The sequence below is a fragment of the Sceloporus undulatus genome, chromosome 6 (assembly GCF_019175285.1).
Source record: "Sceloporus undulatus isolate JIND9_A2432 ecotype Alabama chromosome 6, SceUnd_v1.1, whole genome shotgun sequence".
Lineage (NCBI taxonomy): Eukaryota > Metazoa > Chordata > Lepidosauria > Squamata > Phrynosomatidae > Sceloporus > Sceloporus undulatus.
This window is the reverse complement of record NC_056527.1, coordinates 132,275,619-132,293,727: the sequence shown is the minus strand read 5'-3', so window position 1 is coordinate 132,293,727 and position 18,109 is coordinate 132,275,619. Positions and strand designations below refer to the sequence as shown.

Below are 18,109 nucleotides of genomic sequence, written 5' to 3'. Positions count from 1 at the left end.
GAAGCAGAATGGAAGATCCAAGGGTTACAGAGAAGATCCCACTTGGACCTTATGTTGAGATTGATTCATCTTCAGGAGGCCAACAGGAAAGTGTGCTAATTCCTAAGGTAACTGTGGAAGCAGCTGCCATGAAAACCAAGGCTGGTGCTGCTGTCTTTTAGTAAGGAAGCTTCCTTACTAAAAGACAGCGGCACCAGCCTTGGTTTTCATGGCAGCTGCCTCCACACAGTTACTTCAGGAATTAATAGCAGCTTCTCTGGGTGTTACAGGAACTGTCCGAGTGCTGAAACCTATTTCCAACTTATTCCCAACATACATTCTGCAACTGGATGGATCCCATAACATCTGGAGGAGTTGTGGAGGAATCTGTTCTTAAAACAGGGACTCACCAACCCACAGCAACAGAGCCATTGGTGATGCCTGCCAACAACCAAGGACTCAGGATACTGGAAGAGAATTGATCCTTTATAACTTTGCTCTTGCCATTTATCAATGTGATAACTAATAGGTAAGATTGAATGGGGAGCCTAATGGCCACTTTGAGGACCAGTACGGTGCAGTGTGATGGGCAGAGCTGGCCCAAGGGATTTTGCTGTCTGAAACATTAGATGGTGCCATCCTAGCACCTGAATCTGGCCTCAACACTGGGGACAGAACACTGGGGACAGACTGGAGGGCCCTCTGTATTGCACACACAAAGTTCTGCCCACCAGCACCTTCCCACTGCTCCATGCCTCCCCGATATCTATTGCATTATTCAAAACTAAGCACAACTTACACCTGTGTAGAATCAGCAAAGGGATTCTAGCCCATGGGTGTATTCTACATTGCACAGAGTCTGATCCTTTTAACTGCCATGCCTCCATTGTATGGAATTCTGGGATTTGTAGTTTAGTGAGGAACATATATTTCTTTGCCAGAGGGCTCTATTCCCCTCACTGGAACTATAGCACTAGAGTTTTCCAGCTGAGAATGACAAAGTACCCCTCAAATACTGTACCAGGATTCTCCAGACATTAAACCACTGTAGCAGTGTAGTATGTAGTTAGACTCGGTGACATATTTTGGACTGGGGAAAAGTGCCACAGAAACTCTTGTTGTGGGAAGGGTCCAGGGTCTTGTTTTGCTTCAGAGTTTCCCTTGGTTGTTTTCATACTCTTCAGATTGATGAGCTCCACCTTTTTGCTCCAAGGAAAGCAAAAGGCCCAATCTCTCCTTGTGCACTCATGTGCATTCTTTCCTCCTTGCAACATCAAACCATGTCAGGAGTGACGAGAGTGCTATCTGTCAAATTAATTTTTCAGAAAGAAACTATTCCTGCTGAACAGCTGCATAATTCACTTCTTCCAACTGCCTGCATTTCATGGACTACTTTGAGTGTTTTTTAAAATATATAGGCTGGCATCTTGAATTCCAGTTACTGATTTGTAACCTAGAGTTACAGAGCCATAACTACTCCGCATTCAGAGATGTAGCCATGTTAATCTGAAATATCAGTATGCAAAGGACTCTTGTAGCACCTTTGAGACTAAGGGGCTAAACAAACCAGCATTTAACACTGGCCTTGGGGCAGAGTGGGGGCCTTGTATCCACATGCTGCATGCTCCGATGATGCCCTGACACCGGTGTCACACCATATGTCCAACTGCATGGCAGGGGGCATCATGGCACTCCTTTGGCACACGTGTTTAGACATTATGATAGCTCCACATTGACTGTCATGGCTCAACACTAAGGGACGCTAGCTCTGAAGCTCAGGGAGGAGTGTTTTAAGTGAAGATGAATCAGCTGAGGTCATTGTACTTTGGACAAATCATGAGACGACACTGGAAACCACAATAATGCTTGGTAAAGTGGAAGGCAGTAGGAAATGAGGAACGATTCCATCAAGGAAGCCATGGCTGCCCTGAGTTTGCAAAGAGCTGCTGTTGACTCTTGGAGGATGTCACAAGTCGAAGCCAAGTTGATAACAAAGAACAGCCACCCATTTTGAACTGTAAAGCTGGAGAGGTCTAGTCTATCACCAAACTGCGGACCCCAAGATCTCCTAGGATGCAACCAGGCCAGCTAAAGTGGAATCATACAGATGCAACCATTCAGTCTAAAAGTGCCCGATAGCCATGATCCTCAAGATGTTGTACCAATATTGCCAGCATTATAAGGCTCAGCATGATCATGAAATACAATCCCCCCTTTAAATTTTTGCAGTGGGCACAAATCCCAGCTGCCAGACTTCCAATACCACACAAATACACAATACACAACACACACCTAGTTTATGACCCGTTGATTCACTCTGCAAGGCTTCTTAATGAGGTTGACATTAAGTCTAGGTGGAATGGGACTAATTAAAGCCCCCCCTTTCCAAAGCTGGCCTTGGTGGCACCTGTGACCCGCTCTGTCATTACCTAGTGCCTCCCTTCGCCAGCTGAGCAGCCAGTCCAGAGGCCTCTAGGTCACTTGACTGGCCCAGGCGAGGGTTTTATTAGCCAGCCAGCCGAGTAAATCAGGGTTTCCTTATTGCCAGCAAATCTGCTGGCTTGCATGCACATCCAAACACAGCTGCCGAGGCTAAACCTGAAGCCCTGGAAGCAAAAGGGGATGGGAAAGGATGGAATATTAATGAGCCGGAGCTGCAAGGTCTCTGTGAAAAACAGCCTTCTAATGCCTATTTGGGTCTTCGTGTCGGGGAAGAAGGAAGAACACTGCCATCTGCTTTGGGTTTTATTCTTTTATTCTCCAAGGCTGGGGATCCAGGGGCCAATTTTCTAATGCAAGACCCCCTCCAATAGCCATGCTATAGGGATGCAATTCTTTGCTAATGTTGTTCTCCAAGGAAGCAACCATGAAATGGAGCCGTTTTCTTCCATGGCAAGAAAGTTGTAGAAAACGGTGCCATTTCCAACACTATTTGCAGCTCAGGACTTAGTCCGGGCAAAATTCGTATGCAGCGTTTTTTGGCACCGAAAGCAGTATTTCTTTCCCCTGACAGGAAGCAGAATTTTCTGCAAATAAAATAATATATCTGTGCAGAAATGCTGTTTTCTGCACAAAATTATCATGTGAATTCTACAGTCCCAAACTGCAAAGATTCTCAGCACTCCAGGATTTTTCTTTCTCAGCACTTTATAAGCACATTTTAAACTATTTTTTCTGAATGTTTTCATATATTCTTTTGAGCCTGACCACACAGTCTACCCAAAATGTCCTCCCCAACTGAACCAAACATAGCAATCTGAGAAGCAGTCAGAGGTCCATTTCTGGCTTTCAGAAATTGATATATTTCCACCTCCACCACCAAATTAAAAAGCGCAGGATCCCTGCAACCTATTTTAATGGCAATTCACTTTCTTTGAGGAGGAGGACAGAATAAGAATGGTCCAGGGAATTGGGAGGGCTGCAGAAATAGTCTAAAGGCCTATAAGTGGCTTCTGGAGCCCACTTTGGCTGCATCTAAACTGCAGCCCTAATGCAGTTTGACACCATTTTAGCTGCTATGGCTCTATCCTATGAAGTTCTGGGATCTGTACTTTTGTGAAATATTTAGCCTTCTCCCCCTGTTTCTCTCCAACAAACTACACATCCCAGTATCCCATAGGATGCTCCCATGGCAGTTAAAGCAGTGTTAAACTGCATCAATACTGCAGTGTGGCAGCATCCTTCCCTCCTAAGGGCTGAGACACAGGTTGTGAAAACAGTATAAAATATAGCACAAATGACGGGATATGTGATCCATGCGTCATGTACAAATCTATGGTGCACAGAGGTTTCCCATATGCATACTGACTCTCTATTTCTCTTAGTCTCCCTTCCCTCCCCATCACACACTATCTTGTTACTTTGTGGACTACAAATGCTAGTATCCCCTGGCTTGAGTGTGTGACGGTCGTAGCTAAAAACACTTTTGTTTTCCAAACTCTGCACCTGGAATGGATTCCTGGATCAGGTGCGTTTAATGATCGTCGAAGTGACTTTTTATCTTTCAATGTATTTGCAAATGGCACCAGTAATAGTTGCGAGTTGGATGGCACAGAAACATTTTAAATAAAATCAGTTGAATAAAGCTGCTGGCATTTCAACTCTCCACTTGGAAAAGCTCCTTTTGGGGAGAGTACAACTCCCACTGGCTCTGCTGGCTGAAAACAGCAACTTTCCAAAGCTGTGGTTTGCAGTCCAGAAATTCAGAGGAATATTGTGGCATTAGCTTATAAGAACATAAGAAGATCTTTGTGGAATCAGCTCAAAGGTTAATCTTCTAGTCGAGCAAGATACCTCTAGGAAGCTCATATAAAGAGGGCATCAAGGCAGCACATCTTCCTTGCTGCTTGTCCTTAGCACCCGATATACAGAGATATACTGCTCCTGGGCAAGAGGGTTCCATCAAGCAATTGCAGCTCATGTCCTATGCTGTTCATCAGCCTAACCTTCATGGATTTGTATGGCCAGTCAAATTCACAACCAAAGGCAGCGAACATGGGTTGTGGCTTCAAGGAATAGACCAATGGAGATTTCAGAGGAAAAGAGATTTCTGAGCGTCACTCAGGTTGCATCCGCACTGCAGAAATAACCCAGGTTGATGTCGCTTTGACTACTGTGGCTCAATGCTATGGAATCTAGGGATTTGTAGTCTGTTGTGGCACCCTTCCTCTGAAATCTCTCTTCCTCTGAAATCTCCCTTCCTTTACTCCTTGAACCCACAACTCAAGTTTGCTGTCTTTGGATGTGAATTTGACTTTATCAGAGATAGAGAGATAGCACACGATCGAGTTTTCAGTCTTCCCCAACTTTGTGCTGTGACTTATAATACATATCCCATCACCTAGGAGCAGGTTAGGGGATGATCAGGCTTGGATAGTCTCCCCAAGTAACTTTTCCAAGCTGTAAGCACCTGGTATTTAAGGGCGTGGAGAAGGGAAACCCACACGCCAGTGGCTTAACAGCATTACTCTCCTCTCCACATCACATGCAGCTTTTCTTCTGCATTTTAAATCCTGCACACATGTCACACACCGGTTGCGTAATCCCATTAAGGCAGCCAGCAGGGTGGGGTGCAGCGGGGTGCATGTGCAAGAGAGAGAGAACTGGCCCGGCAAGCTCCAAGCAGCACCTTAAGCAGAGGAATTGAGATCTCCCATCTGCTTATTAAGGTCATATGGCAGAGCACCATGCAAAGCCTCTCTCCCACCTCCCTTCCTCTGCCCCCAGTTTTTCAAAGAGGAATTAAATTATATCTGGAAAGACAAGCCAGGGAGAGTATATCCCAATGGACTCCTTGGCTTCAGAGAGGAAACAGGGCTCCTCATCTTTGGTAGATGGAGAAACTCTGGGGAAGGAGGATTCATCACAGTTTGGTTGTTGTTGTTGTTGTTGTTGTTGTTGTTGTTGTTGTGTGCCTTCAAGTCATTCCCGACTTACGGTGACCCTATCATGGGATCAAGTGAAGGGGTGCCTTCCCCAGAGGGATCATGTTAAAATGAGTGCCACAATCCACCTCTTGTGGGAACCTGCTGAGTGCCATCCTGTTCAGATGCACATTAGGAATGACTTATGCATGAGGATGCCCTATTTTGTATGGAGTCCAGGTGACTATTCACTCATCCTTGCTATTTTATATAAGGGACACCATTTTATTACGGCTGTTGTATATAATGGGACCTGAGCATCCATGGATTTTGGTATCCATGGGTGCCCCAAGGGATACCAAGGACTCATTCTGTGGACTTCTCCACCCTTTGACTCAACCAGCTTACCTGTATGGGAGCGCAGGTGCCTCTTGAGGGCGGTGTGGCTGGGGAAAGTGCGGTTGCACTCACTGCAAATGTAGCTGCGCACGCCGGCATGCACCTCCATGTGCTGCTGCAAGGCCGTCTGCGTCTGGAACCGTTTCCCGCAGAGAAGGCAGAAGACCGCCATGTCAGAGCCTGGAGAGTGGAAGGAGAAGACAATGAAGAAGTTCTCATGAACCGTTTGATTTTTTTAAACCCCCCAAGTGGGTTCTAGAACACTCTAGAACAGTGGTTCTCAACCTTCCTAATGCCACGACCCTTTAATATAGTTCCTCATGTTGTGGTGACCCCCAGCCATAAAAGTACAGTGTCTCAGTTCCTAAGACCATCAGAAATATGTGTTTTTGATGGTCTTAGGTGACCTCTGTGAAAGGGTCGTTCGACCCCCCAAAGGGGTTGCAACCCACAAGTTGAGAACTACTGCTCTAGAACAAGTCACAGTTCCAGTCAGTGTACCAAGGTGGAACCAGGACCGAAATGCCAGCTTGATGGGAATTTCAGCTTCAATATTCCCACAAGTTGCTAGTCCTCATGCCTGAAAAGACAGAAACTTACTGACCATGGTCAATGAATGAAGGCAGTGGAAGAGATATGCACATGAAGGACACTTCCAGCAACTGGCTTTGTTAAGGGTCCAAAAAAGAATCATTGTTAAAGGAATGTAGGCTGTGCATGACTTACATAAATTAATTCCACCATTTTCAACCACAACGTATCATTTAGTTTGGTTAGGCCAGACACTGAGAGTGGCCCAGAGGTAAGTGGAATTTAGAAGCATTTAACTACCTGAAATCTTACTCCAGGACTTTTTTTTGGTCTTTCTGAGATTGCCCACTTCCAAATACATCTTTGTAGCCAAGATGACTAGGAGCTTAAAAATCACAACATGGAACAAATTCGTTTTAAATAAATGAATGTAGTGCATGGTTTGCCATTCCTTTTGCCTTCTAGAATCCTGCTTAGGCTGCATCTGCACTGCAGAAACAACACAGTTTGACACCGCTTTAACTCTCATGGCTCCATTCCTATGGAGTTGTTATGGCACCAGAGCTCTCTCATAGAGAAGGCTAAACATCTCTCAAAACTACAGATCCCCAAATTCAATAGCACCGATTCGTGGCAGCTAAAGTGGTGTCAAACTGCATTATTTCTGCAGTGCGGATGCAGACGTAGCTCCTTCTAGGTCCTGAACCCAGCAGGTCTAGAAGAAAAGGAAGTAGGCAAAAGGAAATGTAACTTTAATTGGTACAATTTATTCAGTTTGCTGTGTTCGTATCTCTTTCCCCCCTCCTTTTAGGGATTTTTGGCAAGATGGCACACCATAAGAGGAAGAAACATCTTCTTGCAAGGGATCGGTACAAACAGAGAGACTTTTAAGACAGATAGCAATATCAAAAGCTGTTATACAAAAAGGCCGTATTAGCTAAACATCTCCCTCGCTAATGAAACTCAACCGTACTAGTTAGAAAGGAAATTAAAATAAAATAAAATAAAAATAAGAGGCAAATTAAGAAAACGATATGGAGAATTTCAAATAAAGGAAGAAAGGAGCATTACGATGTGCAGACGGTGGCATTTAACCTTCATCAGCTGAAATTGGGACTAGAACGCTCTTTCTCTCTCCCCTTCCTAATGCGCTTGAAGTATATCTTATCTACAAGCAAGAGGCAATTTTGAAGAAGTAAAATTAAAAATATTAACGATCGCTTTAAAAATGCCTCATTGCGGGAGAGTGGAAGGGGAAAAAAATCCATTGGCTCCAGTTTTATTTTGATGACTAGTTAATGGCAACAGTAAGACCTTTATGACCTATCCTGGAAATACAGAGATGTTCAAAGGCAGCTTGACAGGGAGGGAAACACAGGTAAGAAAGATGGGTTGCTTATGGTCCATGGTTGCTTCTTCCAAAGAAAAACCCTACCTACATTCCTCTGACCTTAAATTTCTTCTCTTTAAGTATCCAAACCACTTTTCTAGCCAATCTTTGGGGAAGGGGAAGAACTGAGCGCTGCTAGAACATCCTACAATGTTCTTGCCTATTGCAAATACTCATCCATGCAGTTACACACTGGTTGTGCTGCTCCATCCCTCTGCAGAAAACCAGCATTGTGCAACCAATCCTGCATCTATGGCCATCTACCTTTTAAACTGGATCGGTTTGAAGCCATCCAAATGACCCTGGTTCCCACTTGAATTGATTTGCTGAAGCAATTTGGAGAGGGGGCCCATGCGCTAGACCCATTTAACCTGCGTCTTTTTGACGCTGATTTTTTCCACATATTTTTGGATAAAGCAATTCTGCGCAAGTGTGAACCAGATGCGGATCAGAATTGATTTAAGTTTGCCCTTCGGCCGGCTGGAGCGGGTCCATTTTGAAGTGGTTCATTCATCAATGTGAACCACAAGTGGGTTATTTTATTTTATGTTGCAGCACAAAAATGCGATCGGGGCAAATGTAGTGTGAACCACACTTCGATGTCGAATCGATCCATCGATTCGGATCACACACCGATTTATTTGTCAGTGGGAATGAGGCCTATCAGTGCGCCTCCTTATGCAACAAGGCATTCAAACCAACTCTCCCTCGAAGAAGAAAAGCTGCTCAGTTAGGGAAACTTTTTCCAGCGGAGTCTCCATTTGTCTCCTGCTTAGATGAGAGAGATGTCTGTCTTGAGAAGCAGAGTTTTTCATTGTACAAACTCAAGAACTGGCTTGAATGCTTGTGTTTCACAGTTTGCAACCTGAAACACACCTTTGTGAGATTTGGACAGGAAAGCCGGCGTCATGCTCACTGCCAGCTAAACATGACCTCTGACTCCATCTATACCAATGGTACAAGGCACGCTTCCATGAGTGTGCTCCAGACAGGAGATGGGTTGCAGGAGAAAATTATGGCTTTGGTCTCCCAGAAGGCTTCACAGAGCTTGAGATCGGGGCTTTAGCTATGGAAACTGGGGTGAAAAATGAGGGCATTGTCCCCCAGTAGGAATTCCCCAACCCAAATGAAATGTTCCTTCAGTCCCCAAATTTCTAGCATTGCTGAGAATAAGACACTGAAAACTGCTCATGCCTATAACTCTTCTCTTTGCTGGGGCTGCGTCCACACTGCAGAAATGATCCAGTTTGATGCTGCTTTAATGACCATGGCACCAGAGTAGTTTTGTGAGACATTTAGCATTCTCTATCAGAGAACTCTGGTGCCACAACAAACTACAGTTCCCAGGATTCCCTAGCACTGAGACAGGGCATTTAAAGTGATCTGAAACTGGATTATTTCTATAGCATGTTTTGGTCCTGAGTCTATGAATGCTTCGGTTACAACTTCTTTTGCACAGCTAAGACTCAAAGGTGCCGCGAGATCCCTTTGCATGCTTACAGTCCAGACTAACACGGCTTTGTCTCTGGATTCTAAACCTCTAAATGCTCACTGAAGTTTTAAGTTACTGCAATTCTAATTTTGTCCCCTTCCCTCTGTAGCTCCATCCCTGCACCAATCCTTAGCACAAAGCTTTCAATGGCTTACATCCAGAGAAAGTAAATCTCCCCCCACCCCAAAACCGCTCCGTTCCAATATTTACATGTCCTCAGTAACAAATGCCCACTGACCTTTGCGCTATTAAACAATTTGCTTTTGTTTATGCATACTTGATTGCTCTGAAACATTATGACTCAGTGCAAATTGCAATACCCGGGGAAGATGAAAGCGAGCAGAACGCCGGCCTTCTTGTTTTATTTAGCGGCCCCTTCGAACGTGGGGAGGGAACCACTTTCTAAAATGATTGAGAAAATTATATTAGCCATTCATTAGCAACGCCGCACTATTCCAGAGTAATCGCTGGGTCTATCGTGCTTTTAAATGGTGGGGGGATAGGGTACGAAAAGGAAAGAAACCACTAGAAATCCCCTGCCAGGAGTGAACCCTCTCCTGAAAGATGTTTGCAAGGCGCAGGGAGCTTTGTCAATGGCTTCCGCCACAAAGGCCCAATTTTGGCTGGATGCTCAACGTGGGTTGCTGCAGGGAGGCTTGCAAATGCCAGCTTACTGACCATATTCCTGCTTCTGATCCTAGCAAAAAGAAGGCATGAAGTTGCCACCCACGTCTGAAGCAAAGTCGACGGTGGGGGGGGGGGGAGTCATGGAAAGCAAAGGACAGAACAAGAAAGACATTAAAGGAAGGATATAGCAAGATCTCATCTTTATTTTGACTTGAGATCCAAGGTTACTTACAGCAAGGTAGAAACAGAAGAGTGCTAAAAACCTGGGGATAGAAAAGTTAACACCTCAATGGGTCCAAAATGCTGCAGTCACAGGAATTATATTGAAACATATAACTTTTTTGTTGTTGTTGAAGCAGCTTTACCAGCTACTGGTTCATTCAATCCAAAATGCTGGTTTTGTCCTGTAAAGATTGTACAGCTTAGGTCTAAACTGTATGAAAGACCTGTCTGAGTCTGCCCAAATCTTATGATCCTTAGAGCAGGACTTTCTCTTGGTCCCAACATCATCACAGGTTTGTCTAGAGCAGCGGTCCTCAAACTGTGCTCTTTAAGGGATTTTGGACTTCAGCTGCCAGAACCCCAGACTATTGGCCAACATGGTTCAGACTTCTGGGAGCTGAAGTCCAAAATCTCTTAAATGGCACAGTTTGGGGACCACTGGTCTAGAGTGTGTTGTTGTGGTTGTATGCCCTCAGGTTGACTCCAACTGATGATGACCCTATCATAGGGTTTTCTTGGCCAGATTCATTTGGAGACAGTGTGCCATTGCTTCAGCATAGTGTAAATATCTGTTGATGGGCGTTACATTACCTAATCCTTTTATTGGATACCACCACCACCAACAACAAATGTAGATCAATGGTCAATAAGAACGACCGACAACCCACTGCAAAATAGGCATGCTCAATGTGCAAAGACAATGCACAGAGGCAATGCATATTCACTCACTATGCTGTGTGCACAATGGTCCTAATGTGAAACTCCTTTTGCACCTCTTCAGTTGGCTATGACCATTGTGCGTTGTCCAATTGTTTTTTTACTCTGCCTGAGTTGTACAACTTATGCCTGCAAAGGATGTTGGCTTCTGAGTATAATGTTATGTTCCTCAGTGTAGGATTTCAGCCTTACGTTTTGCAAGAGGAGACCCAAAATGGGATGGGAAGACAAACCAGGGAAACACAGGAGGAATTCCTGCTGGGGGAGTGAGCAAGGCCTTGACTCGGGTTTTCTGTCCTCAGATGATAATTTTGGGAAACTGTTGGACTGCCACTCATACATACCTGGGGTTCTCTGTTCCAGGGGTCCACAAATGGACATTGATGATCCCCATGGGATCTCGAGAAATGCTACATCAAGGACTGCCAGACTCTGAGTAGCAGCAGTTGTTGGAGTTCATGCCAATGATCTAGCCTAAGTTTCCATTAACTTAATGGGAGCTATCCAAGGTGCCAAATCTATTCAGGCTCTTAAAACCTGGAGTAGCTTCACTACTCCACTGACATGAACATCACCAGTCGCCATTGGCTCTGGGGGAGTTTAAGACAGCAATTTCTACTATCAGATGGACCTACATCGAGAGGGTGACAGAGGGCATTTGGGTGAGGGCCCCCTGAAATCTGGAGGGCTGAGTCTCTCCTCTAAATATAGGATCGATCTCATACAATGAGCAACAGCCCCTGAACCCACCCAACCAAAGCCTGTTCATAAAGGAGAACTCTCATTAATGCAAGCAGCTTTCTTGTGTCTCAGCCACTGTCGATGTATTTGGTTAAAAAAAAAAAAAATCCAACCCAAACCCTCCTTTTTCATTCAAGTGCGCGCCTGCCTCCCCTCCCAGTACAAAACCCTGCAGCATGCCAGCTCCGTGGGAGACAGGTTTCTGTCTGCATCTTAAGAGGATGCAAAAGAAGTTGGGTTGACAGCACAACATAGAGTGCAGCTCCTCCTGACGCCTGCTTTATCTTTACAATTTGTAACCGGTGCTTTTAAAACTCTCCATCCTTTTCTCTATGGAAAAGTCCCTTCCACTGTACAGCACATTTCTGGACTTCGTGCCATCAATTTCAAACATCCGACCCCCCCAAAATAGTTGTTACTTTGCTGTTATGAACACAGCCATATTTGACACACAAGAGTTGCCTTTTGTACTTGACCAACTGTGAAATAATGCCTCCTAGAGAAGAGGTCTGCAGTCAAAAGATCGCTGGCCGCTAAGGCCAGGCACAGTGAGGTCAATCAAAAGATGCCCCATTTCTACCTATGAAGAAGTAATGCTAAACTCAAAATCCTTGCAGGTCCCACCAAGGCTGGTTACAAAGAACACTCCAAAAATAGTTTTTTTTGGGGGGTTTTTTCCAGGCCATGTGGCCATGTGGCCATGTGGCCATGTTCTAGAAGTGTTTATTCCTGATGTTTCGCCACCATCGGTAGCTGGCATCTTCAAAGAATGCATTCTCTGAAGATTCCAGACACAGATGCTGGTGAAACATCAGGAATAAACTCTTCGAGAACATGGCCTCATAGCCCAAAAAACCCATAAAAAATGATGGATGCCGGCCACAAAAGCCTTCAAGTTCACAACACTCCAAAATATTTGGGCGGCCGGGAGTTTGAAGACTTTTTGTACTTGGAATGAACCAGATTAAATAATTTGGAAAAAAAAAATCATTATGGACCCAAGAGTTACGACAAAAGTTTGGGTTGGGGAGGGAATCTTGCTGCTTTGCTGTCAGCTACGCTCACTTCTTTTGCTCAATTTATATCCCACTACATGCTTTTCCTAAAAAAGAAAAGCCGCAGGGTAGCTTTGTATGGAGCAGACGCAAATGCGTCTCCACCTACAGTAAACAAATTTGTCAGCTCGCTTGCTCATTAAGCTCTGTGCGTTCTCTCTCTCATTCCCCTTTCCCTTCCCTCGCTGCCTCTGCCCGCCCTGTCCAGGGTGGGATTTATTGGTACTCGGATAATGAAAAGAACATGAATAGATTTACTAATTTTGCCAATCAATCTGAAAGAGGGTAAAGGGAAATAAAGTTTCCGAGAGCAGACTTTTGACAGTGAACCAAATGCTAAACAAGCAGCCGAATAAAGTCTTGGAATAAACTGGGGTTACTCTTGTTTCTCCCACAGCCACCAAGAAACCAAGGCCTAAATCTAAAATTCTGCAAGGTGGGATCATTGCAAACAAATACAAAATGAGAGCTGGCTGCTCGTTTTTTCAGAAATGGACAAGGAAAACCAAACTGAAGCCAACTTCTCATACTGTTGGTGGACTCAGCAATATTCAGGAAGGTGGGATCATTGCAAACAAATGCAAAAGGAGAGCTGGCCACTTATTTTTTGAGAAATGAACAAGAAAAACTGAACCAAAGCTAACTTATCCAACTGTTGGTGGCCTCAGCAATATTCAGCAAGGTGAAGTTGGCTTCAGTTTGGTTTTCCTTGTCCATGTCTCAAAAAAGGAGCAGCCAGCTCTTGTTCAGCATGTGTTTGCAATGATCCCAACTTGCAGAATATTAGATTTAGGCCTTGGTTTCTTGGTGGTTGTGGGGGAGACAAGAGTAACCCCAGTTTATTCCAATACCTCACTTTTCGAGCAATGAAGGAAAACCAAACCAAAGCCAACGTATCCTACTGTTGGTGGACTCTGCTGAAACGGCAGGCCAAGATAACACTTGAGGAAGAATTAATGAGGCGAAGAATTAAAAACACACATTTAGAGATGCAAACGCGGCTCTCAATGCAGAAATTCCTCTTATCTCATTCCCCATTTTGGTGGAAACAAAAAAACACCCACCCCCCAAAGGAATAAAACCCCACCGGCACACCACACCACACACAGCCAATGGCAAACTCTCTCCCCTGTTCCAAAATCCACCCCCTCGCTGGCAACAAAAGTGGCTGTATCCACAAAGGAGTAAATCCCGCGAGGTATGCAGCCCTCTGGTCTGTAACTTTCAAAATGACAGCAGGATCAGGGCAAAGGTCAGTGGGTCTGAGGCCCCTACGCACCTCGGCCAGCTGGGGAGTGGAGGCCCCGAGCCGGCAGGACGCCCGGCCACAGAAGTCCCCGGTAAGTAGCACCCGCTGGGGCCAAGAATAAAGGTCGCCAGCGGGAGGGGAAAGCGGGACAATGCTGCCAGGCCAATGCGCAGGCCCGGAACAAATCCACGCTGGCACGGCGGGGACCTCATTTGTGAAACTAATTGGCCCCCCAATTGAAAAGGCAGGGGTGCTGGGGGGGCAAAGAGAAGCACGCAATCCAGGCCTATTTCAACGGCCAACGGTGTCAGGAGAGGCAGAAAGGTAACCAAAGCGAAGCTATGAAAAGGCCTCATTAGTACAATTACTATTGTCATGAACGTTAAGGAGAGAGATGCAATGAGCGGCATCATCTCCAGGTGCTTCATGGCAGCTGCCTCCACTCCACTTCGTGGCATCTGTCTACTGTAAGGTGGAAATGGCCTCCCTGTCGAGCAGTGGCTCCCAGACTTTGATCCTTCAGATGTTTTGGACTTCAGCTCCCAGGCTTCCTGATTGTTGGCTTAGTTGGCTGGGGCTTCTGGAAGTTGAAGTCCAAAACACCAGGAAGACTAAAGTTTGGGAATCACTGCTATATAGTGTCATTCATTGGCCTGCGGTCCATTCTTGAAGGGAGAGACTTAGATGACTCTAGGGTGACCCAAACTAAGTCAACCGACTCCCAAGAAGACTCTGGATCATGAAGCTCTAACTTGTGTCACCTGAGTCCTTTCAGTGGCAGTAGCAGTCCAACAACAACAGCATATTTGTATAAAGCAAAACGAAGGTGACAAAATATTACAGACAACAACCATATATTTTACTGGACAACAACTTGTTAACTTAAAAATCAGTGGTAGGGAAAACCTTAGTAGGTCAGGCGTGCCACCCAAGTCTCTTTCACAGTACTTAGTTATAGCACTTGGATTCCATTTTAGCTGCTGTGGCTCCATTCTAGGAAATGTTGGGATTTGTAGTTGGTCAGAAACCTGAACTCTCTGGCAGTGATGTCTAATGACTTCATGTCATTCTATATGTTGCAGCCATTTAGGCATTGGATTGGTCAAAGCAATCCCAGCAAAACGAATTTGGGTAGATTTCTCTTCTGTGGGAGCCTCAAGTCAATATGGTTTAAACTCATCTTGAAGCAGCTTCCAGCCGTGAAGAGATCCAATGCTGGTTCTAGAAGGACTCTTTGGCTTAAACCACTGGAACTGCCATGAAATGATAGGTAATATCCACCCCCAAATTACAGAAGACAGAAGTGACATCTGAGTGGCTCTCAGGTGGCTCACAACAGATCATAATTCTGCTGGCTTAGTTCCAGTTGTCTGCCAGTCAAACACTGGTATGAAATTTCCTAATATTGAACAAGTCGCTAGTCCATCCAGCCCAGTGACCAATAGCGCCTTTCCTGGCTCCCAAGGTCTATAGTCCTTCCAGTTACCCAAGATCCCTTTAAACCAGGAGTGGGGAAACTAAAACCCATGTTCCACATGAAGGCTATGAGGTCAGCTTGGGACCCCCCCCCCCCACCCCCCCCGGTTTGAAAGACCCAAGAGCCCCCCAACACACCCAAATTTGGTGAGAAGATCACCTCCAAAGAGGCAAACTGTTGCCTCTAGAAGAGCCACATACCTAAGATTTTCCCCCAATCCCCACCTAAAGCCATAAAAATGAGCCTCTAGTAGTTGAAAACATAAACTGGAAGTCACACATGGCTTTTTCTGGCCACACACTGGCCAACTGTCAGGCAGATGCAGCTGGCCAAGAGCAAAAATGGCCCCTCACTCTCCCTGCAGTTGCCCACCCATTTTAAATGGGGATGCTGGGGATCTGTCCCTCAATCTTCTGCATCCTAGCACCCACCAAGATGCACTATGTATTTCTTGCTTTCTGGGTGGAAGCCGAGTTTGCAAAGGAACCCAGGAGAATGCCTCTGTTCCTTTGGCTGGTTGCTCAGGGGAAGGGTTAAACCCACTGGTCTCCCCTTTTGCATGCTTCTACTTGGCAGGGGACAGACAAGGAGGAGATGGGGATGGAGAAAAGGAGCCCCTGCCTCCCCCTGGCTCCTCTTTCCTCTTCTGTGCCAGGAGGCTTTGCCCCGGGTGAAGACAGAGTGGCATTTTCACTGAGTCTCCCAAGGGGTGCGCCTCCTTTCTCTCCCTGGACTGCTCTTAATTTCTGGCCATGTTAACCCATCCACAAAACAAAGTGTTTGGCTCCATTCGAGAGAACACTTTGTTTTCTGTTTGTGTAGTTTTTCACTGTCACCAGAAAACCAGGGGCTGAAAAGACAATCTGGCTGCGTGTCTTTGTATAAATTAAAGAGCGCTCTCCATTCCATTTAAGAAGAAGAGCCTCCCTGTGGCAGAAGGCCTCCTCTTCCTCTTTCTTTTCCTTCTCCTCCTCCTCTTCTCCTTCCTCTTCCTCTTCCTCCTCTTCGTTCTCTTCCTCTTCATTCTCCTCCTTCTCTTCTTCTTCTTCCTCCTCCTCCTCCTCCTCTTCTTCCTCTTCCTCATCCTCCTTCTCTTCTACTTCTTTTTCTTCTTCTTCTCCCTCCTCCTCCTCCTCCCCTTCTTCTTCTTCCTCCTCCTTCTCCTCTGCAACTACCAGGGCTATTTCTTTGAACTTTCTTATTCTGTATATTTCTTTCAGGTCAGAAGATGTTGTGCTGATACCCTGTTTATTGTCAAGAAAGAAAGCCAACGTTTCTAGATCTCATGAAACAGGAAAGGTAGAGGAGAGGAGGCAAAAGAGGTTATTTCAGGTTCTCCATTCCTACCCCATCAGAAAGATCAAGCGTTGTGATGGAAACAAAAGGGCGACACCATTTTTCTGAGCCACACCTCCTTGGCTCCCCTTGCCCAACTTTTGGCAGATGTTCAGCCAAGAGAGAGACATGAAGGGGGCGGCTGGCATCCCTCCAAGAACTAAAAAGCCTTCTCTTTTTCTCCTTTTTGTAAGGCAAAGCCAGGCGGAGGTGATGCAGGGGCTTGACCCAATTCATGGCATCCGCCAAGGCAGTTTGTCTAGACTTTCACAGTCTTGCCAGCAGCTGGCATGATGCCCTTGGTGGCATCATCTTCTGAATCAGAGACTAGAGCTGCCACGTGGCAGAAGGAGGACCCCCAGTCCCACATCAACCTAGAGTTTTCAAGAGAAAGAAGAGCCTGTTGTCCTACACAATGTGCCTGTGTCCTCTCAAGAAGCAAAGGCCTCAGACTTTGTGAAGGAAGATGGGAGTTCCACCATGGGAGATCCTTCCTGGATATCGTTCAAGATGTTGCACCAAGGTGGCAAAGCACAACTTCATGCATTCACAGAGCTATGCAGTGCCACCTTGTTAGGGAAATGCATTGCCAAATGTGCAGGCAATCTAGACGCACAATGCGTTACAGTGGCAATGCATGCACAACTCTACTGCCATAACCTCCAATTGAGTCAGGCATGGTGTAGTGGTTTGACTGTTGGACTGTGGCTCTGGAGACCAGGGTTTGATTCCCATCTTCCCTGAGGAAGAAGGCCATGGAACTTCAAAAGCTTGCAACAAGTATATTGTGCATTTCAGTTCGCCAATAAAGATATCGCTGATGGATTTTTGTTTGTGTTCATTAAGTGAGCATTAATCATAACCAATAAATAACCATAGTTCAGCCTTGAGTCACTACATTGGGAGGAAAGTGGGATATAAGTAAATAATAGTAATAATAATAATACTCGTAGCGATAATAGTAGCAGTAATTTCTCTCTTGCTGCCTCTTCCTAACCCTATGTCAAAGCTAAAGGGATTCATTTTTTGCAGATGCACACACACACACACACACACAAATACATTTCTCCCCTCCAAAAAAAAAGAAAGCACTTAGATGTTTGGATGTTGTGAAGGTGAAAGAGAGATCAGCAAGGGAAGAGAAGGAAAAAAACAAATCCCTACTAAGTGAACAGGCATAAATACCCCCAGAGTAAGAGGGATCAAAAATTTTAAAAAGGGGGGCACACAAATACAAGAGAGAGAAATGGACATGGACGTATTCATTGCGTTGACGTTTTAATGGCACTTTGCCCTCCCCTTTTCCTCCTGCTCCAGAAGATGATTACAAATTAAGCAGCGTTTAAATGCGTTCTACTGTCAACAAGTAAAATGGGAGAATATGGAACAGGAGGGGGAGAAAAAGTGTTGCGGCCATTCATTTCCAGGGAAACGGCGCCATCAGGAAACACCGAGGGGGCCGCGCTCTGTACTGTACGCCGCACAATGGCCGAAAGGGAGAGGAAAGTACACCGTTAATTTCGTAGGACATT

General features: G+C 45.4%; 1 protein-coding gene across 1 annotated transcript in view; it reads right to left on the bottom strand.

The window, feature by feature from the left end:
* Positions 1 to 18,109, bottom strand: part of ZBTB16 (zinc finger and BTB domain containing 16) — a 165,604-nt gene that overhangs the window by 13,888 nt on the left and 133,607 nt on the right. The window contains 1 exon segment of the mRNA XM_042471100.1: positions 5,751 to 5,921. Within this exon segment, the coding sequence (XP_042327034.1) occupies positions 5,751 to 5,921 (171 nt within the window).